The 25,886-nt window shown below is 35.2% G+C and overlaps 1 protein-coding gene across 17 annotated transcripts in view; it reads left to right on the top strand.

Moving 5' to 3' along the window:
* Positions 1-25,886, top strand: part of nrxn3a (neurexin 3a) — a 384,050-nt gene that overhangs the window by 220,876 nt on the left and 137,288 nt on the right. For 2 of the 17 annotated variants that reach the window (XM_073826843.1, XM_073826842.1), the window contains exon 1: positions 21,644-22,505. The exons of the other annotated variants lie outside the window; for them this stretch is intronic. In XM_073826843.1, coding sequence (XP_073682944.1) covers positions 22,241-22,505 — 265 coding nt within the window. In that variant the 5' untranslated portion in view covers positions 21,644-22,240. Of the gene's footprint in view, positions 1-21,643; positions 22,506-25,886 lie in introns of those variants that run through there. 17 annotated transcript variants of the gene reach the window in all.

The raw sequence follows: 25,886 nt of genomic DNA, 5'->3' as shown, positions 1-25,886 counted from the left end.
GTTTGCGATCTGTTACACAATAAACAGCAATAAAACAGTATTTATTGTTTGAATATTGTGATAAAATGGACAGAATGTTAAGTCTGAGACTTTGTTTCATAACAAAAGTAACAAAGCACAAAGCTTATTGCAATTTATTGGATGGGATGTGCGCTACAGTGTTCCATTCATTAACTGAAAACAGACTAATCGATTCTTGGGATTTAAGAATTGATATCAGTTTGTTAAAAAATGAAAATCGATTAAAATTGAGAAATTTATATTTTTGTATATTGAGTGCATTTCAGTTATAATGCACAATTTGCTTTCATATGAAAGAAATGCTCTTTGCTAATGTAAATTATAGAGAACAGTTATTTCAGAATGATTCAACCCAGTATCTTGTTTGTTGAACTAGTCATTAATGAACTGGCTCGTAACAATCATTTGTTTAGAAAATCCAATGTTATCTCACCACCAATTCGTACATATTTTACTGCAAGTGATCAGCAGTCTGATTTATATAGAAATGACTTGTATGATCAGATTATTTTTATTGAATCAAAGTCATATAGTGCGGCCAATTAAGCCTGAATCTCAAAATTAATAACTCTCATGAGCCATGTCTTTTTAGTGAATCAAATACGTAGAGCACAACCAGAATACAGTATTCCGAATACCAACACAAAAGATTCTTAAGAGTCAAATATTTTTTGCTAACTAGGAAATTACTTATCGTTCTTGTATGTTTATTGATTCACTAAAAAGAACCTACTCATAAGAGTCATTTGCAAATCAGATGACACTGGTTTTCTGAAAAATATGAGCCATTCATTATGGGATTCGGAATACGCTGGTTGCGCTTTATATATACATAGTCAAACTGTTTTTAAAATTTCTTCATATTGCACAAATTATAAGAGCATTGTGCCATTTCGAATTCAACCTGAACAAAAACAAATTAGGATTTTGGCTTAACTGGCAAGGATGTATGTCTTTGATTCACTAAAAAGAGATTTTTTTTGTTAGTGAATCGGACTACACTGGTTATTTTATGTACGTTTTTGCATGCAGCCTGCATGTTCATTTCAATAGAAAGATGGGATTTGAACATGTTGTGCCATTATTTTGCGCTACACAGTGTTTAGTTAAATCACATTCAAGATTAACATCTCAGTTATGATGTCTTTTACTATAGCACTGAAGCCAGACAGAGCCATACAATACATTTTCAGGTAGCCCTTTTGTAGCTTACTTTGTGATTTATTACCCTGCCATTAAAATATAAAAATTACTACAGGGCTCAAACCACTGGAGAAACTACGGGTTAAGTGTCATGCACAAGGGCGATGGCTCTTGTTTGTCGTTCCATGTGGGAGTTGAACCTTTTGGTTAGATTGTGCTCAGATTCTGCTGTGGAAGCATATGAAACACTGAATGGCTGGATATTCCTAGAATGTTTTCACCTCTATTTAACCTCTTTTTAGAGGTCAGATCAGTAGGAGTAATATAATTGTTTTGTTGTCACATTTCAGAATGATCAACGTGAATATGATGTCATCCCCAAAACAATAAACACACGCTTGCGATTTACAAGTCCATTTGAGGACTAGCAGTCACAGGTGATAAGCACGTTAAGTCAAAGCCATTGAACAAACTGTAAATAGAAGTGTCATTGAAAATGGAACACATCAATGCTAAGTGAAGTGTTTACTTCAAACTGAATGATTCATTGGGCACTGAGAGCGCTCTCAATGAAGTCAGTGGAGCTGTGCAGCTCACATACCATTCCTGTTTTTATGCACAGAACAATACTAAGATTTATTGAGAGGTATAGCAGGAGAATTAACCTTTTAAACCGTTTTGGATAAATGAGCACTTCTCAATGACTGAATCGTGTTTTTGAACCTCGTCAAAGGCAATTGCCACATAGAGGTGTGAGGACAATAAGTCCAGCGTCCTGCAAAATAAAATGATAAATACTGAGAGCATTGGTAGCTCTGTAGCAAAACAAAGGCCATTTTTAAACCCATTTTTTGTGCGCATTGCCATCGTTGTAGCCACCATAAGCATGAGAACTTACAAAATAGGCTGATAATATCATATATATTGCTGTGCATTTTTTAAATAAATTTATTTAGTATGAATTAAAACGATCAAAATAGAAATTCAGTTTTAAAATCACAGAAATAAATTACATTTAAAATATATATAAATATATAAAAAATAAAATGTTACTGTTTTTGTTGTATTTTTGATCAAATAAATGCAGCTTGGTAAGCAGAAAAGACTTAATTAAAAAACATAATTCTACTGTTCAAAAACTTTTGACTGGTACTGTATATATATTGCAGTGTCTACAGTAGTCATTCGTTATATAGATAATAATAAAAAAGTTTTTTAAGCACTAATTCAGCATTTTAGAATAATTTTGGAAGGATCGTGTGACACTGAGCACTGAAGTAATAGTTATTTAAAAATTAGGGAAATAAATTCATTTTAAAATATATTAACATATAAAACAGCTGTTTTAAATCATATTTCATAATTTAAACATATTTTTGATTAAGTAAATGCAGCATTGGTCAGCATAAGTTATATCTTTCAAACACACACACACACACACACACATATATCTTACTGACCCTAAACTTTTGAACAATATTGTGTATAAATATATAAAGCGAAGAACGTATCTCTTGAGGTCAAAGGGATCTGAACAGCTTCACTCTTGACTCTTTGGAAGTACAGACTCCCAGGCCGGTAAAAGAAGCACCAGACTAAATTTCCAAAGTCAGACACAAGCACAGAAGCCTGCCACCCTACGACTATAAATCAATTTCTATTTAGATCAAGCAGATTCAAATGTGAAGGCCTAATGTGGCACTGAACAAACAGGCCAGGCGGATGATGAATGCGAGGGGGAACGTAATGGGCCGACCGACTGATAGCCCGCTATCACAAGCATCCATCTTCCTTAATTCCCGGTGCAGTCTACTGGATCCTGTCCAACACACTCAGATGAATTGTCAAAGACACAGAGAGGCATTTTGAATCAGCCTGTTTGAGTTATAGCCGTCACTTCTCTGCCTACCAAACTTCACTCTTTTCATCCCTCTGAAATATCAATTATTAAGCTCTGCTTCAGAGGTGTGCCGAGGTTGTGCAGATACTCTAAAATATGCAGCGAAGTGCAGTGTCTTTTTCAGTGTCGACACTAATGAATTTGGCTTGGAAATCGCCCAGATCGCAACTCTCTGCGGCACATCGTTTACTCGATTTGCGAACAAGTCTTGTGAAGTCCCTGAGACGGTGTAAATGAGGATATATTGGTGTCATGACACTTTCATGTACATATAAAAGTAATAAATGCCACATTTACTGAATCTCTGTCGATCGTTGCATAAGGTGATGCAATGTCGATGCAATGCAGCTAAATTGTCTATGTAGTACCTTTTGTCTTGTATGAATACAGCAGCCTTCTCCATTTTTAATTGAACTGTTATTTTGGGATAATTAATCATGTTTTTGATGCATATTTGCATACTTGAAAGAATACCATGGTCTTGCCATGTAAAAAATAATTTATTTGTGCCAAAAGGGGTTCAGTAGCTGAACTGTGTAATGTGTAGTTTAGATAAAAATAAAGATAATTATTGATATATGCACAACGTTCAGTAGTATTTTGGATATGCTTGTTTTTATAATGTTTCTGGATTTCAGAATTGACTTTGACTTTAGTGCCTGTTTGGATGAAGCTTAAAGTTTTAATACCGAGCAAATACAACACATTCGTCGTGCCTCATTCATAATGCATGTATTCAGCGAAAATAGAGTAGATTCACATTCCGATAGTTGTTGAGTCTGTTTCCCTCCCAGCATTTTTGACACTGGGTGGTAAATGTCTCCCTGACAACTGTAATAATAATTCATGAGATATTGCAGAGATGCATATGTATTCATAGCGTGAAATGCAACATGTTATAAAGTGACCTAATAAACGGGACGAGATCATTTCGGCACGGTAATCGAACAATGCAGCAACCCTTGTAATTCTGTGTGCATTTTTACATTTTGAATTGTGTGCTTGTTTGTGTACACATTTTCCCCCCCTTCCTATTCCTGCTGAGCCTTTTCTCTCTGTCTCCTTTTAATATTTGTTCTGGAAAAGCAGCATGATCTATTTAATAAGTAAATCAGCTTGCCCATTGAGAGCCTAAAGCAGTAATACAATCAAAGTCAATGGGCTATAGAAATGAAAATAGACTTTTTAACTTTGTCACACAGTCATGTAACAGTGGTATTGCTAAATTGAGAAGTGGCACTGTTAACCAATTTGAATGAGTGATAATGAATCGTTTTGAACAGCATTTAAAGTGGTAATATACAGCATAAACAGCTATATGAATTACACTTCAGATGAAAATACATTTCTCACAAGTGAGGTAACAACGGTGCTGTTCCTTAAGAAAATGAACGTACAGTGTCACTATTAGTAGAGACGATGCTGCCGATCACTTCTGAGAGACTAGCAGACTCACAGAGGCAATTTACAAGCTTAATCTCTCTCTCTCTCTTTCTCATTCTCACTCTCTCCATCTGTCTGACTGTCTAAACTTCATTATTAACTGCATTAATCTACTATAAATGGTTCAAGTGTAGTTACTAGATCTAAAATGACATTTTAGAATTAGCAACAGAGGCCCTGGAAGAGCTGCGTAAGAAACTAATCCTACTCACAATAGCGTTTTAAGGACAAAAAACAGATAAATGCCTTGAAATATATCATCTCATCAATGTCTCGAGGTGTGGTAACCGTAGTATAAACGGAATAATTGACTACGGTCCATTGAATTCTTAGAAAATAATGCACACCCGTCCCGCTTCGCGCTGTACCGCACAGCATTTTCAACCCTTGTCCTGCAGGTCGCATATTGAGACAATGTCTCACATTTTCATCAATCTGTTGGTTTTTAATTATCATATTAAGAAAACATTAATCAAGGATTTGCGGACCTCGTCAAGTGATCTAGCACCACCGACGGAAATGGTCAAGCGTGCACAGAAAAAGATGATATTCTCCATTCATTTTTACCTGTTTAAAAATTGATGCAGCTTTCGCTACAACTATCACACAAAACGGATGTGCTTTTTCACATAAATCAGCGCATATGACAACGGATATAAATCAGTATTTACATAGCATAACAGTAGAAAATGAAAAAAAACTGATGAAAAAAATCGCATCTATGTCCCGCAACAGATCTATTGCCTGGTGGTCACCCTACACCCGAGGTGTAACAGCCACAACACTGCATTATTTTCTAAAAATTCAGCGGCCCATTATCAATTATTCCTTATATACACTACCAGTCAAAAGTTTGGACACACTTTCCCATTAAAGAGAATAGGGAAGTGTGTCCAAACTTTTGACTGGTAGTGTATATGTATTACTAGAATTAACCAGATACTGCATATATAGCTAAAAATGTTTACAGCTATAATAATTATAAAATAAATATAACTGTAAATATAAAATATTTGTATTATATAATTTTATCTATAGGAATACTTTTAATACCTAACTAACCCAGGTTATATTTCAATGTTTCTTGTAGCCCGCCACCACACTGTGAGTTTAAATAATCCATCAACCTTTCTTGCATAACCAGAATTTGGCCTGCCAGTTTGTTTCATTTGCCTGCCCCAAAAAAGCCACTGAGACAGGAAGAATTTGTCTGAAAACATTTAAAAAGACCAACCACAGTACAGTTTGTTTTTGCATGCTATTTAGGAATGAATGTATCAGAGATAGTTAGTACCAGAACAATAGACTGGAATGAAAAATTAATTGCACTGCAGTCTGCACTGTTGGCCAGATGTACAGAAAACAAAGAAATGTTCAGAAATGTCTGTGCGTGTCTAATCAAAATATCCATCCCTCCCGAAGTACTTATTATTTTCCAGACATAGCTCACAACATACTTTTGTTCATGCATATTAAGTTTACTTGCTATTAAGTGTGAGTTTCTTTTAAAGATTTGATGCCGTGCACATTTGATTAGTGATTAGTTCCTTCAAAAACACTTAAACTGTAAACAGTCTGACATCTAGAAGTTGCATAAAGCCAGAAATAAAATCACATGTAAAGTGTTGATTTTCAACCTGTACTTCCAACTTTCTATGCATTAGATATTCAGTGACAGTATACACTATTTTTCATATGTTTAGGGTCTGAGTGAGTTTCTTATTCTCACTTGAAGCTGCATTTATTTAATCAAAAACAGTAATGTTGTAAAATAGTTTTATTATTTAAAATAACTGTTTTCTTTATATATATATATATATATATATATATTTAAATGTAATTTATTCCTGTGGTAGTAAAGCTGAATTTTCTGCATCAATACTCCAGTCTTTAGTGTCACTTGATTTTTCACAAATCATTCTAATATGTGACCCTGGACCACAAAACCAGTCATAAGGTTAAATTTTTACAAAACTGAGATGTATATATAATATGAAAGCTCAGTAAATAAGCTTTCTATTGATGTCTGGTTTGTTAGGATAGGACAATATTTGGCTGAGATACATCTATTTGAAAATCTGGAATCTGAGGGGGCAAAAAAATCTAAATCCTGAGAAAATCACCTTTAAAGTTGTCCAAATTAGGTTCTTAACAATGCATATTACTAATCAAAAATTACATTTTGATACATTTACAGTAGGAATTTTACAAAAAATCTTCATGGAACATGATCTTTACTTAATTTCCTAATTATTTTTGGCATAAAAGAAAAATCAATAATTTTGACCCATGCAATGTATTTTTGGCTATTGCTACAAATATACCCCAGCGACTTAAGACTGGTTTTGTGGTCCAGGGTCACATATGCTCAATAAATATTTCTTCTTATTATCAATCTTGAAAAGTTGTGCTCAGGGCCTGCGATGTGAAAAACATGGATGGAATCACAGAATTCAGTCATAATAATGGAATTTACTGTATAACATATAATCAAAAGTAAATGACGTATACACGTGGTTTTGTATACTACAAACATACTAAAGTGAGTGTTTTCAGCCTCACTTCACGAGCATTTTAACTGTCTTTTGGGGAAAATTATCATCATATTATATATAATATATACTATATAATGATAGTACTACTACTACTAAAATAAAATAATAATAATAAAAAAAGGAATATTTACCAGAGATCCCCCCCCCCCCCCCATAAAAATTTAAATACTCAACACTGTATTTCTGGGATAAATAAATAAAAATAAATACAATCAATTAATTGGAAATGCTTTTGTTTATTAAAATTCAATGAAACCATTACAGTTGAATTAAAAAAAAATGAATGAAACAGAATTTGATTAAAATAAAAAAATAAAAAATTGAGAAAAAAATAAAATGTACTTAATAGGGACTTAAAAATTTACTTTTTGTTAAACTTAAAAAAATGGTTTTAAATTTGGTAAGTTTCATGATTTCAATTAATTATACATGCTTTTGATTAATATTTTTTTTAATTATCCAATTATCCATTCAAACAGAGTGAAAAAATGGAATTTAGAAAAAAAAATGCTTTATATTTTTTATTTATTTAAAAAAATACAATCAATTAATTAGAGATGATTTTGATTACTAAAATTCGATGAAACCATTACAATGGAATTAAAAAAAATGAATGGAGAAAACAGAATTTGATCAAAATAAAATGAAATTTGAGAAAAAAATTAAGTGTATTTCATAGGGACTTAAAATTTTACTTTTAATAAATTGCTGTTAAAGTTTGTAAGTTTCATGATTTCAATTAATTAGACATGCTTTTGATTTATATATATTTTTAAATTTTCCATTCAAACAGAGTCTAGAACAAAACAAAAAAAGTAATAAAAAATTTCAAAAAGATTTTTGGGAAAAAAATGAATAAAAATAAATATAATCAATTCATCAGATATGTTTTTATTATTATAAATTAAGAAAAAAGAATTTAATTACGTTAAATTCTTAAATTACGTTTTGTTAAACTTTTAATAAATTTGCTGTTAAATTGTGTAAGTTTCATGATTTCAATTAATTAGACATGCTTTTGATTCTTATTTTTATATATTTTATATTTAACCATTCAAACTAAAGTCTAAAATTAAAACAGAAAAAAAAAAAAAACGAAATTTGGGAAAAAAAGCTTTATATTTTTTGGAAAAATAATAATAACACACACACACACACACACACACACACACACACACACACACACACACACACACACACACACACACACACACACACACATATATATATATGTATATGTATGTGTGTGTGTGTGTGTGTTAATAGAAAGTTCAAAATAAGTTTTTTTTAATAGAAAGCTTTTGCAACATTATACATAGTATCTTTTAATGTTTTAATTTAATTCATTTGAAAACTAAAAAATTTTAAATGACTATTTAATTTTAAATTTATTTAAAAATGAAATCATGGGTCAAAATTATTGATTTTGCTTTTATGCCAAAAATCATTAGGAAATTATGTAAAGATCATGTACCATGAAGATTTTTTGTAAAATTCCTACTTTAAATACATCAAAATGTAATTTTTAATTAGTTATATGCATCGTTAAGAACTTCATTTGGAGAACTTTAAAGGTGATTTTCTCAGTATTTTGATTTTTTTGCACCCTCAGATTCCAGATTTTCAAATAGATGTATCTCGGCCAAATATTGCCCTATCCTAACAAACCATACATCAATAGAAAGCTTATTTATTGAGCTTTCATATGATGTATACATCTCAGTTTGTAAAATTTAACCTTATGACTGGTTTTGTAGTCCAGGGTCACATATGATTATGATATGTTTACATATACGTGTAAATATTTATTTATTTATTTAGTTTGTATATTGCAAATAGATTAGGTTCCATTAAAAAGCAAGATGTTCTCTTGGTGAATACACTCATAAACAACATGAAAACATAGCAGGCAGCATCATCTCAGCAGTGCGTCCTATTACAATCAACAGTTGCTCATGACAGAATGATGTCTGCGGGCCCTAAATACACCAGGCATCTGGCTCTCACTCCAACCAGCCGCATGGATGTCATCCATTATTGAGATATTTAAAAAAAATCAATACCTTAAACCTCTAATTAGACCCAAATTAATAATGATCATTTAGTTTGTCAATTACAAACTGTGCGGAAGCCAAACGAAGCTCATAAATAGCATGCTAATGAGGCATCATGCAGTCAGGGGCCTCTTAGCATGTTTGGAGCTGATAATTGTATCAGACCCTTTGATTCTTCCTACTGTTGACTACGTGATATCAACAAGAGTGTGAAGAAGTCATCTGCGCATCTGTGCGCTTGGCAACGTGAGATTGATAATAGCATTTTACAGGTTATTTTCTTTCTTTTTTCCGTGTGGGCTTCTATAGTTCAAACCAGTTCATTCTCATTGCTCTGTGACAAAGGTTGACATAATGCTAGGATGAAATTACTTTTCAAATGCTTCCCGCTGTATGGCCAAACCTCAATTCCTGGGTGATATGATTGGAAAGCTGATGTATGATTATCAATTATCTACCTGTCCACAGAACTGAAAGTGATGTGCACATTTCCCATTTCATCTCATCAATCACCATCAAATACTGAACTCTTATCTGCTCCAGCTATCATGCCACAAAGTTAGAAAGTGCCTCTCCAAAACTTTTTGGATATTAGCTGAAAGTTTTGCCCTGCATCCTTTAAGCTGTTTTCTTAGTTTACTGATTGAAGAAAGCATAGACTTTCAACCAGTGATAGTTTATGACATTTCTGAGAAGGGAAAAATGGAAGAAAGCAGAATGAAAAAGAGGCAGGGATGCATGAAGGAGAAAACATGGCTGTCTTAGGCACCTACAGAGACACTGAAAGAAGATCAAATTTGACATCATATTTTCATCAGATGACAGAGTGCTTGCCGATTAAGCGGATTTTATTTATTTATTTTGCTTTGCAGTCGCCAAATAACAAATGCTAGCCCTTAAATTACTTTTATACATGATAATATGTTTTACAGTAGCATTCAAAGTTAGGGTTGAGTACGATTTTTTAATGTTTTTGAAAGAAGCCTGTTATGTTCATTTGATAAAAAAAATATGTGGTTGGACCACACTGGCCAATACCAATATTAATCAACCGATAGTTTTTAAAATGGACACTGAATGGAAACTAAAATAGTGGTCTACTATTTAAAATAAGGGACTGTACCATACTTTGTAAGAAAATGTATTAATATCAATTATATATTGAGCATTAAAGTTAGTTCATAGCTCATTAGTGTTAACAAAAGCAACTTAAACATTTAAAAATATCAGTAAATGTTAAAAAAGCAACACATTAACCTGGAAAAATATGTCTATTCTACAGCTTTTATCTATCTTAAATCTAAAAAAACTATCGGTGTGGATTTTTGCTGATAACCGATAGTTCCGGCAATCAACTATCGGTGCCGATTAATCAGCAAAACCGATACGGTTCAACCGGTCAACCTCTAATTATTAATGTTGAAAACAGTTGTGCTGATTTATTTTTTTTGTGGAAAATATTCTTTGATTCTTAGAAAGTTCAAAAGTATAGCATTTATTTATTTTCAGTTTTTGGCAGAAAGTGAAAAACCAAAAATGGCATTTTCGTTTTTTTCACCTATTTATTTTATATTTTTTGTTAGGGATGCACTGAAATTTCGGCCAAAAATGGCATTTTTATTTTTTGGCAGAAAGTGAAAAACCAAAAATAGCATTTTCATTTTTTTTTTTTCACCTATTTATTTTATATTTTTTGTTAGGGATGCACTAAAATTTCAACCAGAAATGACATTTTTATTTTTTGGCAGAAAGTTAAAAAAATAAAAAATAAAAAAATGGCATTTTTGTTTTGTTTTTTCACCTATTTGCTTTATATTTTTTGTTAGGGATGCACTGAAATTTCGGCCAAAAATGGCATTTTCAGTTTTTGGCAAAAAGTGAAAAACCAAAAATGGCATTTCGGTTTTTCATTTTCAGTTTTTGGCAGAAAGTGAAAAACCAAAAATGGCATCTTCGTGTTTTCCCCTATTTACTATATATATTTTTTTTTTGTTAGAGATGCACTGAAATTTAGGCTAAAAATGACATTTTTAGTTTTGAGCAGAAAGTGAAAAACCAAAAATGGCATCTTCGTGTTTTTCCCCTATTTACTATATATTTTTTGTTAGAGATGCACTGAAATTTAGGCTAAAAATGACATTTTTAGTTTTGAGCAGAAAGTGAAAAACCAAAAATGGCATCTTCGTGTTTTTCCCCTATTTACTATATATTTTTTGTTAGAGATGCACTGAAATTTAGGCTAAAAATGACATTTTTAGTTTTGGGCAGAAAGTGAAAAACCAAAAATGGCATTTTCGGTTTTTGGCAGAAAGTGAATAATGGCCATAGTATGAGCCGTAAATATATGCCGTGCCACACAAAAGTTATATAAAAAGTTATATCTTTGTTTTTTGTTTTTGTTTTTTGTATAGAATTTAATAGAAATAATATGTTACTATTAAATATTAATACATTTTCTGTCAAATTTTATTGTGTTACTTTCAATAAAAGTGTGATTTTATTTTATTGACTTGTGTTTTTTAAATTCAGTATCATTGAAATTATGAAGTTAAATTAAAAAAGTCTTACAAAGTAACACTGTTATTTAATAAAATAATGAATAATTATTACAAAGCAGTTTCAGTTTTAGTTGTCAGCCAAGTGCATTCAGAGTTTCAGCCCAGAATCTCTATTTCGATTTATCCCTATTTGTTTCCTTTGTGTTGAACAGAAGAACCTGCAGTAGTAACTGGGCACATGGGAATGTGTTTATGTTGACGCAGTAACAATCCTGAGCCTGTGAGTTGTGCATGTGTTTTTGTATGGAGCTATAGCTAGTGGCGGTTAGTGTGTAAGTTGTGGTTGATAGCAGATTAGGATAGTCTGTCAGAGCAGTGCTGTGCGTGACGGCAACTGTGCTGCTGTCAGGGGTGTCTGGGTGAGAGATTGCAGCGCGGCATAATTAGCAGACTAGCCTGCTGAGTGCTGGATGCTCCCGGGCTCCGTCCTCGCTGTGGCTTGTCTTCTAGTTTGACGAAAGTTTGAGCTCTCATCTCCCTCTCCTTCTCGAGCTCTCACGTTCATATTCATGGAGGAGAGCAGATGGGTAGTGCATGCTCTCACGCTGTCCAAACTCTCCTAAGATCGTAAAGATCTCAAAGCATGACGTGGCAGCTCTGTTCAAAAGCACTGGTATTGAAAGACACGCCAGTACCACAGAGAATTTCCTGGCTTTAAACAACCGAACATCACAGAACCGACAAATCTGCGCTGGTTCGCTGTAGCTTCCCCCAGTGTTAACCTCCATCAAGTGTTCATTTCGAGAACTGGTGCTCATGATATCGATTCTTTGGACGCTTCTCATCTGATTTTCATTTGCATGCCGTTCTCATTCAATTAGAGATGCGTAACATTTTAAAGCAGAGAAATGAAACTGTGTGATTTTGGAAGTCAACTAAAGGTGTAATGACACTCGCCATAATAAGATTTTCCACCGGCTGGGATCGTCATTTCTTTCACACCGGGGCACTAAACACTTATTAGAATCTAACAGATCGGCAGCGTAAAGAAACGTCCTTACTCACCTTGATTATGCCATAGGCTTGGAAGGTGAAGTGACTTTTATCCATAATGCTTCTTGGCAGAGCATGTTAGAATGCTTTGGTATCTTTATTAGTAGTTAGCTTTTTTTTTCTTGCCTTGCATTCCAGTAAAAACATCCTCAAACAAAATATAGCTTTTCCCTTTGGAAAATGTGTTTTTTTTTTTTTTTGTAAACATAATTCTTACAAAATTGCTTTATGGTAAAAATTTTTTTTTCTTTTTTGCATCTAATTTAAAGAATGTTTTATAGCTATTTAAAGGGATAGTTCACCCAAAAATGAAAATTTGATGTGTATTAGCTTACCCCCAGGGCATCCAAGATGTAGGTGACTTTGTTTCCTTAGCAGAACACAAACAAAGATTTTTAATGAAAACCGGTGCAGCCAGCCAAATAATGTGAGTGGATGGGCACCAAACCTTTAAAAGTAAACAAAAACATGCACAGACAAATCCAAATTACACCCTGCTCGTGACAATACATTGATGTCTTAAGACACGAAACGATCGGTTTTTGTGAGAAACTGAACAGTATTTATATCATTTTTTACCTTTGATACACAGCCACGTCCATTTGTCCTGAGCACGAGTTTAGCATCCGGCTCATGACATGTGAACGCGCTCTGGCGTAGTATATTCGTAATGCTGTGTTGTTGTTGTTTTTTTTGGTTTAGTGATAGTTGTTCATGAGTCCCTTGTTTGTCCTGAACAGTTAAACTGCCTGCTGTTCTTCAGAAAAATCCTTCAGGTCCCACAAATTCTTTGGTTTTCCAGCATTTGAACCATTTTCTTTAACACTAAGGACAACTGAGGGACTGGCAAAATAAGAAAAATGTACACATCTCCATTCTGTTCAGAAGTTTTCACCCCCCGGCTCTTACTCCATCGTTTTTCCTTCTGGAGCAAAAATGCTGGAAAACCAAATAATTAGTGGGACCTGAAGGATTTTTCTGAAGAACAGCAGACAGTTTAACTGTTCAGGACAAGCAAGGGACTCATGAACAACTATCACTAAACCAAAAAACACAGCTGTGGATCATTCAGGTAACAGCACAGTATTAAGAATCAAGGGGATGTACATTTTTGAACAAGGTCATTTTTATAAATTCAACCATTATTTTCTCTTGTGGACTATATGTAAATATCTTTTTTGTGAAATATCTTATTCAGGATCAGTACTAAATAAACAATAACATGCATTTTGTATGATTCCCTCTTATTTTGGTAAAAAATGTTAAAGAACATTTTGCAGAATCTGACCTCATATATATATATAAACTCCATATATATATATATATATATATATATATATATATATATATTAAAACGTATAATTCTATACACAAGGGGTTACCATAATACAAAACATCTAAAAACATTTCAGCCTATGTTACGTAAATTTAGCCCCAAGTCACGTCAGGCAGGGTTTGCTGAAGTCTCAGCATGTCTGCATCTGCGAAATGATTCTGATGATGTGTCAGACCCCAGTGATGCAATATCACGAAACAAGATTTTATTTACCTAAACATCTTCCTGGCGTAATCAAAAATATCAGTTTCATTTGCGCCGTTTACCAACCGCAGCTATTTCCAGAGTGGCTTTTAGATTTCCTCATTTTCAGCTTTCCAGGGCTGTCTGCCTTTTCAGGATGAGGAACTCACCGAGGGAAGGACACGGCTCTTCTCTCGGTCATACTGAATTCACTCTGCGTTCGATGAGGACGGTACCCTGAGGCAACAAAAAAACACCAAAGACCAGCCAGCTGAAGCGGGAACATGCATAGGAATACCAAGCAGTCATTACAATCATCACAAACTTTACTTTATTTAGTTCCTAACGAAGCATTCTGGTGGTGCTGCTGAGAGACCTACTGAGAAGTTTTCTCAAAACCTTGGGAAACATAGGCGGAAAGCCAGGGTCTGCATGTGGCTAGTGGTGCTTTTTCTTTCTGATGCAATTCTGTGTGTGTGTGTGTGTGTGTGTGTGTGTGTGTGTGTGTGTGTGTGTGTGTGTGTGTGTGTGTGTGTGTGTGTGTGTGTGTGTGTGTGTGTGTGTGTGTGTGTGTGTGTGTGTGTGTGTGTGTTGTGCGATGTGCAGTATGAGCACATAAGGACCCTGAGGCAGAGTGATGGGGGAACGGGGCTCTTCGGGGTGAGCTGGAAGGTTTCGACATGTTACTGGACAGATTAAGCAGGGGTGTGGAGAAAAGGTGCTTTAAAGGAGAGGCCTGATTTTTGGACTGCTTCGGGTTTACTGTGAATTGAGCAATAAACGGACAGGTTGCGTTTATCAATATTTTAACACATGCTACTTTTACAACGGTTTAATTTGCCAAAGATGCTATGCCATTCCAGATAATTTGGTTAGTTTGAGAATTCAATGCATTTTATTGCTGCTTTGTTTGAGAAGAAAACATCCACAAATTTGTTTTCAGAGTAATATCCAGTATCAAAGCTGGCATTAAAATGCAATTTATGTTATTAAATTTGCTTCATTAGTGCTTTTATTCCACTTAGAAGCCATAACAAAACAGTAAATACTGTTTTTTTTTTTTAATGTTACACAAATGCAACTAAATACATTTAGGCACCTCTGTCTTTGTAAACGTGTGATATATTTACTGTGCAGATTAATGCTTTTTATAAGCGCATTTAATAAAGTTTGGTGTCAGAAAGATTTGAGATATTGAAAAGAGACCATAACGTTGTTACAAAAAACGTAATTTATTTTTCAAATAAATGCTGTTTCTAATCATTGAAGAATCCTGAATGGTTTCCACCAAATCAGTATTTTATAACGATTTCTGAAGGATCATGTGACACTGAAGACTGAAGTAATGGCTGCTGAAAATTTAGGTTTGCCATCGCTGGAATAAATTACATTTTAAAATATGGTAAAATAGAAAACAAATATTTTAAATTACAATAATATCACAGTTTTTTGCTGGATGTTTGATTAAAAAAAAAGCTTGGTGAGTTTAAGAGACCAAAAATAAATAAATAAATAAAACTTTAACAAACCTCAAAGTTTTGGTAGTGTAAATGTATTATCATTTATTAATATCTAGCACCAATAACCTTCTGTAGACTTGTTTACTAAACTTAAACTTTAAAGCTGATTCAAATTCTAGAAATATATTTCAGCACAGAATAGAAAAAATAAAGAGAAACAATATATGTAAATGTATACAGTATGTATACATCTTTTATGTGACACATCTTATTTTATCTTATTAATGATAAATAATTAACATTTTGCAGATTCTGAAAGAAGAATGCAAACTTATAGAGAGTTTTTAATACAAGAAACAAAACATCTAAAAACATTTCACTTCTAGATTTACTTTCTAGAACTAAATTTCAACACAGACTAGAATAAATAAAGAGAAACATGGATTTACTTCATAATTATTAGTCATGCTGTCAAAATTAATATTAAATCGCACAAATTTGTGTCTTGTTATGTATTTTATGGCCTGGTAATATCTGGTTGTGTAACATCTGTTAAATAAGCAGCCATTTCCTCTGATTAAAATCAAACTAAAGCCAGCAGTGCCATCTTACATCAGGGGCATAGCCTTAGTGCTGAGCTTTAAATTTGTGCATATATATTGTGTGTATTTATGTGTGTGCAAAAGAAAGCAAATGTGTACTGTAAAATGAGCACTTCATTTTAGCAGATCCTCCTATAATGATGTTTAAGCCAAACTCATGATCCAGGTCTCCTAGTACAGCTCCAGGCAGCTTAGCAGATGCCACAGAGAGCTAAACACACTCATCTGTGCCCGATTGTGACTGCTGATCCCAAAGCTGTCGACCAAGATGGTGCATGTCCTCCAGGTGGCTCCAGAGTAGGACTGCTAACGCACTAACACGCATCTCATTTGGGTTGCCGAAGTTGCTGAGTGACTTTCACGCATGCCATTATGAAATCCAGCCTCAAACCTGCTTGTTTACAAAGAAAAAGTTTTGTTGCGTACACATCGTTTAGAAAACCACCGACGGCTTCAAACGCGTCTCGACTTATTAATCGGAGGACGGCCGCCGATTGTACGGGCTCAGGATTGTTGATGAATTTCTTGTGCAAAAATGGCAGATATTTTGCTCTCTCATTAGAAGCATGGAGGCCACTCACCCGAGAGATGCCTCAGGCAAGGCAGAACTAGCTCTGAGGACCGAGTTTGGAGTTTAATGAAACGCAAAAGACACAGCAGATGAAGAAAAGCAGTCCTTTTGATAAATGAGTACCTTTTCCAGCACTGAGGGCTTTTGCCCTCATCTATCGTTTCTCTGCACCCATCTGTGGAATGAATATGAACTGATTATAGTCACGGAGGATTTAAACTAAACGGTTCTTCATTTACAAAGCCCCAAATGTTAAGAGAGTCTTTCACCAGAGTAATATCAATGGGGAGCTGATTTGCTGTTGCGGTTTGTAATTCCAATGCCACTATTTACTGTCTGTGAATAGCAGCGCTGGTTAAAGATTTGAAACATTCTCAGTGCTTTCTACATATTCTATTCTAGAAGCAATGTTCTCAGATTTAATTGGCTATTAAAGGGACATATCATCTTCAGAAGTTATTGTGGTTTTGATGTCCACACAGTATCGGTCAGTTTTACATAACAGCACTGTATTGTTCATAGCAGAGTACATTTAGAAGTCTTAAAGGAGTAGTTCACTTCCAGAACAAAAATTTACAGATAATGTTCATGTATTTCTTTCTTCAGTCGTAAAGAAATGATGTTTTTTGAGGAAAACATTTCAGGATTTCTCTCCATATAATGGACTTCTATGGTGCCCCAGAGTTTAAACTTCCAAAATGCAGTTTAAATGCAGCTTCAAAGGGCTCTAAATGATCCCAGCCGAGGAAGAAGGGTCTTATTTAACGAAATGATCAGATATTTTTTAAAAACATTTACAATTTATAAACTTATTAATCTCTACACAGAGTACACACAGAGCTAGACAAGATGAGCATTTGACGTTAAAAAGTATCTAAATTGTAATTTTTTAGAAAATAACCGATCGTTTTGCTAGATAAGACCATTCTTTCCTTGGCTGTGATCGTTTAGAGCCCTTTGAAGCTGCATTTTGGAAGTTCTCAGGGGCAGAGTCCATTATATGGAGAGAAATCCTGAAATGTTTTCCTCAAAAAACATCATTTCCTTATGACTGAAGAAAGAAAGACATGAACATCTTGGATGACAAGGGGGTGAGTACTTCATCTGTAAATTGTTGTTCTGAAAGTGAACTACTCCTTCAGTAGAGGTTCAGTAGAAAAGATTGTGAAATGGCTATGCAAAGCTAAATTACAGATACAAAATATTAGCCTAGAAATCTAGACGCACCCTAGCGGCAGCAAAAATTATTTTGCAGCCAGGTGGGTCTAGACACTCTCAATAGACCTTCTAGCTGCAAAAACCCAAATTGGGTCAGGCCAATCACAACGCGTATAGAGTAGGCGGGGCGGGCTTAACATATGACGACAGAGTTGCGACGGCTGCCACTTGAAAAACAAAGAATGGCGGCTGCAGCTGTCGAACAGCGGTCTTTCGAATCGGCTTTGGCCGCGACTCTGGAGGACTTGGAGTTAAGTTTTTCTTTAAGAAACGAGCAAAGAACGGCACTTAAGTCATTTTTAAAAAAGGAAGATGTGTTTGGAGTTTTGCCGACTGGATACGGAAAAAGCTTAATATACCAATTACTACGTCACCTTCTTCGTTGCTCTGATTGGTTGAAGCGCTATCCTATTGCGTGCATAGGGATTTTGAGAGACAACCGTTTATCCCGCCCCTCGGAGTAAGCCGCGTCTATGGAGAGTTTCCAGACTAAACATCTTGATGTAAGTCTGGCTCGCCAGGCTAACAAAATATGGCATTTTTGTATAATTTGCATTTGCATTTTTCCAAATTTTGAATACACAAGTGAGATTTCCTCATCTTAAACTCATTTATTATATGTGGTGATGTAAGTTTTTTTTTTTTTTTTAATTAAATTCTCTTAGTGACAAACATGCAATATTCTTTAATTCAAGACTTATTAACACCTTGTTATAACAAGCTTGTTTTGAGCACCTAGTGCAAGTGTTGCTAATTGATTTTTTTTATGTGAAAGATGAACATTTTCGTCATTCAATTATCACATTTTCTTGTTTTCCTTTCCTCTTACGTAAGCTGGGATTCACTAAGCGATTCAGAGGTCTGGAGCTCTATTTTAGGAGGCAGGGACAGATCCAGTCAGTCAGCCGTGCTTTCCGGACTGCTGTGTTTCAGATGGAAGGATATCCCAGAAAATCATTTTGATTCTCTTGTGGCATAGGCGGTGTGAATTTACTGTATGATAGCAGCGTGTCACTCTGGGTATTATATTTTTTGTAAATTCGCTTAATTGGTTGTGTACACTCACTGGTTGAGACGTAGTATGAAATCGCATTTATCTTACACTATTTACAGTATTTTTCTTTATGTATATATTTATAATCCAGCTGTCAAATCGATTAATCGCATTCAAAGTAAAAGTTTGTGTTTACATAATATTATGTGTGTGTACTGTGTATTTATTTATTTATATATAAATACACACACATACATGTATATATTGAAGAAATATATGTAATATATATTTATATCTAATATGAATCAATATAAAGCTGATCTATTTTAATATTTAATGTTATAAAAAAATTGGGTTTTAATATTAATAAGTATGTTCTTAAATGAGTAGTTCATTTCCAGAATTTTTTTTTTGAGGAAAACATTGCAGGGTTTCTCTCTATATAATGGACTTCTATGGTGCCCCCAAGTTTGAACTTCCAAAATACAGTTTAAATGCAGCTTCAAAGGGCTCTTAACGATCCCAGCCAAGGAAGAAGGGTCTTATCTAGCAAAACGATTGGTTATTTTCTAAAAAAAAAAAAAAAAAAAAATCTATAGAAAATGAGATGGGAGTTATTCTGACACACACTAACTGTCATGAACCAGAATACACAGTTCATGCAGAGCTAGAGAAGATGAGCATTTGTGGTTAAAAAGTATATAAATTGTAATTTTTTTTAGAAAATAACCGATCATTTTGCTAGGTAAGACCCTTCTTCTTCGGCTGGGATCGTTTAGAGACGCTAGAAGCTGCATTTAAACTCCATTTTGGAAGTTCAAACTCGGGGGCACCATACATATCCATTATATGGAGAGATATCTTAATAATATTTTACTCAAAAAACTAATTCTTTACGACTGAAGAAAGAAAGCCATGAACATCTTGGATGACAAGGGGTGAGTACATTATCTGTAAATTTTTGTTCTGGAAGTAAACTACTCCTTTAAAGGAATATAACATTTATTTTAATATTTTATGTTCAATTATGAATAATTTGGTTTTAAATATGAATATTAAACATTAACAATTACGAATTTTATATTTGTATTATATTTTTATATTAATAACACTAACTATTGTTATAAATATTAAATATATTAATATAATATTGATAACGGCACAATAGTTAGTGGTATTATAATTTAAAAAATATAAATATAAAATTCACCTTCTAAGAACTTGAAGTCAGTCATTTCTTGGTAAACACTGCAGGTATAATGATGGTCACATGCGTTAATATACTTGAAGTTTGATTGCATGCAAAAAAAAAAACAATTTTGTGTTTCATTTCAAGTATTGATTTAGAAGTGATGATGTCAGAGTGAGTGATTTGTTTACTCTGTAATTAGAATGTCCATTTCCAGCTTCAGGCTTATATGCAAACCGCTCGGAACATGAGAGGCATGTGTGATCACGCTGACAGTCTAATCAGCCAATCACAGTGACATAGAGGCACTGCTTCATCTCACATGACTTCAGCAGCTTTGCGAAAACAATTTCATATCATATTTTGTAACATTTCACTTTTTCGTACTGTCAAATACAGTGGCATGCAAAAGTTTAGGAAACCCTTGCAGAATCTGTGAAAATGTGAATAATTTTAACAAAATACGTTTTTGAATTTGATAATCAAGATAAATTGTACTTAATTTGTCTTCCGGGAAACATGCGAGTATCATATTTTAACAAAATCATCCTGTTCAAAAGTTTTCACCCACCGGCTCTTAATGCATTGTGTTTCCTTCTGGAGCATCAGTGAATGTTTGAACCTTTTTTAAAAGTTGTGTTTGAGTCCTTCAATTGTCCTCAGTGTGAAAAGATGGATCTCAAAATTATACAGTCACTGCTGGAAAGGGTTCAAATATGCAAAAGATGCAGGAAAACTGAAGAATCTGCAGGACCTGGAAGATTTTTCTGAAGAACAGTGCTCAGTTTAACTGTTCAGAACAAACAAGGGATGTAAACTTAGTGAAGGGGGTTATTTTAATAATTTCAGCTATTTTTTTGTCTTGTGGACTATATTTAAACATCTTTTATGTAAAATACCTTACGCAGGGCAGAACTAAATAAAAAACAACATGCATTTTGTACAATCTCTCTTATTTTGTTCAAATTATTCACGTTTTGGCCGATTCTGCAAGGGGTTCCCAAACATTCGCATGCCACTGTGTATTATTGAGGAAAGCATTTTCTAGCAATTCCTCCTCAGAAGAAGCTGATTAAGAGTTTTTTTTTGTTTTTCTACCTTAATTCCCACAACTGTCTGTCATTGTTTCCTTCACTCCCTGTATCTCTTAATTTGCTCTTCCTTCCATAATACGTACAAGTTCATCTCCATCCGAGACAGCAGCTATGTGTTTTCAGTGGGGATTTGTATCGGCATCCTCATTTTTCCACACTTCTACACACATGCGCACGCACAAACCACACATCCTCTTCTCATCCCATTCTGTTTGCTTTGTTTCACCTGTGCCGATCTCTCTCGCGCGTACTCTCTCTCCCTCCTCCCTCCAGCTCAGTCTCTCACTCTTGCGCTTTCGTTCGCTCTCCCTCCCTCTCACACTCTCATTGCTTAGCAGAGCTGCTGAAAGTGCGTCAAGCCTCTGTCCAAATACAGACAGGCTGAGCAATACTAATCTCAGGAGGAAGAAAATCAGAAGAGTGTGTGCGTGTGCGTGTGAGCGAGGGAGCGAGCCGTGTTTCAGCCCAAGCCTTTGTATTGCAACACCTTAGGAGCCCAGGAGCAGACAGTGCCGGGAAAAAAAAGAGGAATCTGTTTCATACTTAGAGTTTATCCTTTTGAAGAAAGCCAGAAGAAAAAAAGTCCTTTCTTCCTCTGCTTCCTTTGTGCGGGATGGACAGTGAATGAGTGGCAGGGTCGGGTCATGACCCTCTTTTCCGCCGGGTAATTGTCACCTCTTCAGGTCTTGTGAGTGACTGATGCAGCTCTGAGAGGATCGGACCCCTTCGCAGACGCTCCTTCCCATCCGTTCGCTCAGCAGCTGTAAACGGGCTCTCGTTCTAAGTGAGTACATTTTCACAGGGGCCGGCTGCGGGTGCTGGACGAGGAGGTTGGGACTCCTAGCATGGGGTTTTCTGCATCATGAGAGAACTCTCCTCTCACGGTTCTTCGCGCCTAGTGTCTAAGAGCGAGTCGGGTGTGCGTCATGCGTCCCAGCAGAGCGGCCCCGTTTCTTGGCGGTCGAGAGGGGCGGCTCGGATGGACCCCTTGGATGTGGTCTCTGACGTTGGGATGTATAGTCAGTTCGGTGTGGAGTTCCTCACCCGGCTCGGATAGTTCAGTGGCAGCCGCCGGACCCCCTGGGGTGGCAACCTCATACACCCATCCCGAACACCCGCTCCACAACGGGCGGCACCACGCTTCACCCATCGCCATATACCGCTCTCCGGCGTTCCTCAGAAGTGGCCACGGTGAGTCCCGGCTAGCTAGTTTTGGAGTTCTACTGTATGAGAGACTTTTATGACTTGCTCTCTTTTTTCTCTGCTAACCTCAATAGTTAATTGCGACGGGGGAATAATCAGGATTTAGTTTATTGAGGGAAGTTTGTGTCAGATGCTCTCAATAGTGGTTATCGGGATTTGTATCGGTGCTTGCAGTTTAATTAAAGCAGGGAAGATAGTGCATCAGTGGGGCTATAATAAGTCTGGCTTTAGATTGGGTTTTTGGAACAAGAAGATCTGATAAGAGCTGAGCTATTTTGTGGTTACGGAGAGCAGAGTTCTCTCTCCCAAGGCACACAGGCAATTACCCTATTAAAGTCTGAAGCGAGCAGCCGAAAACTGTGCTGTTCTGTGCTGTGATTGCTCTTTCGCAGTGGTTTGGTGTCAACAAACCGTTTGCATTGTACCTGAGCGTTGGCTTTGGAGTGGAGAAGTTGGCGGGTGTACCTGTAGATGCGTGTCTTTTGAAGTGATGCAGATCAAGACCTCTATTCACCTCCCATTTGCCTCTAATTGAATGATTTGAATGAGGCTGGTATTGTTTGCTTTGTATTATTCAAATGTCTTAAAGGGTGCTTGCGCTTGGGGAAACGTACTCACAAAATTCCACAAAAGGACATTGGGGTAATGCAGCGATTAATTTCCAGCTTACCTTTGCGCTCTTTCAGTACATGGCAATTGGGAATAGCAGTCTTAATTCAGCCTTGAAGCCGTTAGCTCGTTAGGAAAAAAAAAAACATTTGATTGCAGTAATGCATTTATTTGGACTCGAGCAGAGCGGCTTTTCTCACCTCAGCGGCTTTGTACTTACAAATCACATTTATTCTGCTCACGCGGTGCATTTTCCTTTACCCTCAGACTTTATTTTTAGAAGGATTTCTCTTGTAAGCCGTGTGTGGGTGTACGAGGAGTTCATCAGGCATTTTTAAAATCCCTCTGTCTAATTAAATCAATAGATACAAGTTTTCATTTTCCAGTCAAAGCTAATTTACATGAAGGACAAGAAGACATGGTTTCTTGAGTGGATCTCAGTCATTAATTACGTTGGGTTTTTTGTTTTTAGCTTTTAGACTGACTAAGCTGCCCAGACCAGAGTTAATTTGTAGAAAAAGGGTCAAAATAACAAAACAAAAAAAAATATATATATATATATAGGGATTTATTTATTTGTTTTTTCAATTCTCTCTTAACATATTTCATAATTTTAAAAATGTAGTCTTTACATTCTTTTTGTTGTTACTGTTTAATTGATAAATTGATACACACTTTAGCATTTCATCTGCAAATTTCAGTTGGATGAACTAATTTTACTTCTGTTTTTATTTGTTTATATATTTTATTTATTTACAAATGCATCCGTTTATTCTTCATCTCAGCATTCTGGTTTTGTCATCGGCATTTCAGCATTAGGGTTGATGAAATTGCTGTGGTTTGGTCAGTGTGAAAACCCTGGTTGTGCTTAGCACTCGAAGACTCTCCCTCCACTCTCAATGAGGGCCCCTGGGGCATGATGCCGCGTAAGATATAGATGAAAAGCGCTCGGGCGCGCTCTCTCATTCCCTGTGTTTACACATGTAAGCAGAATCTCTGGATTAAGTCTCTACATCATTAGTTCTGCTATTATTTATTTATCATTTGATTTACGTATTCGGCGTGCAGCTTCTGCACCTTGCTCTGCTGAATTCACCGCGAGTTGCGCAACCAGCAGGGTTGCTCGGCGGTTAGATTTCTATTTGCTTGGACATATAGCCTGCAGTCGAGAGGTCTGAGTTGAAGGCTCTACGGCTGTCGGAAGGCGTCTGGAGAGTTAGATACTGTATAGAGGAGATGTGTGCTGTAATGACAGGGGAAAGAAGCGTCCAGGTGAAGACTCTTAGAGGAGGCACTGCTAAGCCAGCACGCTCTCTCTCCAAAGCCCTACAACGATGAGACGAGAGCATGACAGGCAGAACAGAGTGGATTTCCCCCCCACTTGTTTACCACGATAGTGTGTGAACGCGTGATAGTGTAGCTGTGTGTGCGAGCGCGTGCATGACGTGAACAGGCCTGAAATTGTGTACTAATGCATTTGTAAACATTCGAGAAACTACTGTAAAGCATCACAGAACTAATGTTTGTGGAAGGAAGTGCTGTTGGTGGGATTGAGTTGGGATTTATCCAATGGCAAAAAGGAACTCTAGGTTCATACTCTTAATGCACAAACTAATTTCACACAGCTCTAAATGTAGATTAATTAAAAGTTAAAAGTCACAGTAGCTACCATTACTACGGTATTAGGGTTTGGCATAAACTGTGATCAAATGAGTTTGGCTCTACAATGAAATGAGAAAATGTATAAATGTGCTAAAATAGGCTCATGTACCATATTAGACTAAATGCTAAATGGATCATTTACATTCATGCATTTGACAAATGCTTATATTCAGATAATATATTGCTTAAAAATCATGTCATTTAAACATTTTATTAAATTCCATATCGTAAATATTATTTTCATAAACTCACTGTTCAAAGGTTTGGGGTTGTGAAATATTGGGAAATATTATTACAATTTAAAATAACTCTTTTCTGTTCAAATATAATTTAACATGTAATTTATTTCTGTGAAGGCAAAGCTGAATTTTCAGCAGCCATTACTCCAGTCTTCAGTGTCACACGGTCCTTCAGAAATCATTTTAATATGCTGATACATTTCTTATCTTTATCAATTATGAACTGAACCCAAGCTTATATTTAAATGCATATATTATTAGCTAAAACAGCACAGACAGCTTGTGCAAATAAATGTCACTATGAGCAAACGCATCTTTCATTGTTAAAAAAAGTAACAGTAGCCAGCATTACTTAGGGATGTAACGGTATCAAAACTTCACGGTACGGTAATACCTCGGTATGAATGACACGGTACGGTATTTATTGAATCATTTACAGGAAAAACAAAACTAATGAAGAGACTCGAAAAAAGTGCCAGAAGTGTTTATTAAACAGTTTACATGAACACTGAACTTATCAATGGCATACGAATTAGCCATCTATCTGTAAACTTTTAAACAGGAACTTCAATTTTTCAATTTTAATAACAAAAAATTATTAAACCATGTAACCACGTTACTTTTTTTCGCAGTACTTTAGCCTACTTTGTGTAGTAACGAAAACATTCATTTCAGTGGAAAAATAAGTCCAAAATTCTGTTTTAACATTTTGAACAATAGGGCTCCACAATCTTTTGCTTTTTTTTTTTTTCTTGTGTGTTTTTATTTTTCTGATAATCAAATGAAAGAATAAACATTTATTTTTAATCAAATGAAAAATTAACCCTTTTAATTTTTGGCAAACAAACAGAGGTTTACT

The sequence above is a fragment of the Garra rufa genome, chromosome 21, assembly GCF_049309525.1.
Source record: "Garra rufa chromosome 21, GarRuf1.0, whole genome shotgun sequence".
Taxonomy (NCBI): Eukaryota; Metazoa; Chordata; class Actinopteri; order Cypriniformes; family Cyprinidae; genus Garra; species Garra rufa.
This window is presented reverse-complemented; position numbering and strand designations above follow the sequence as displayed.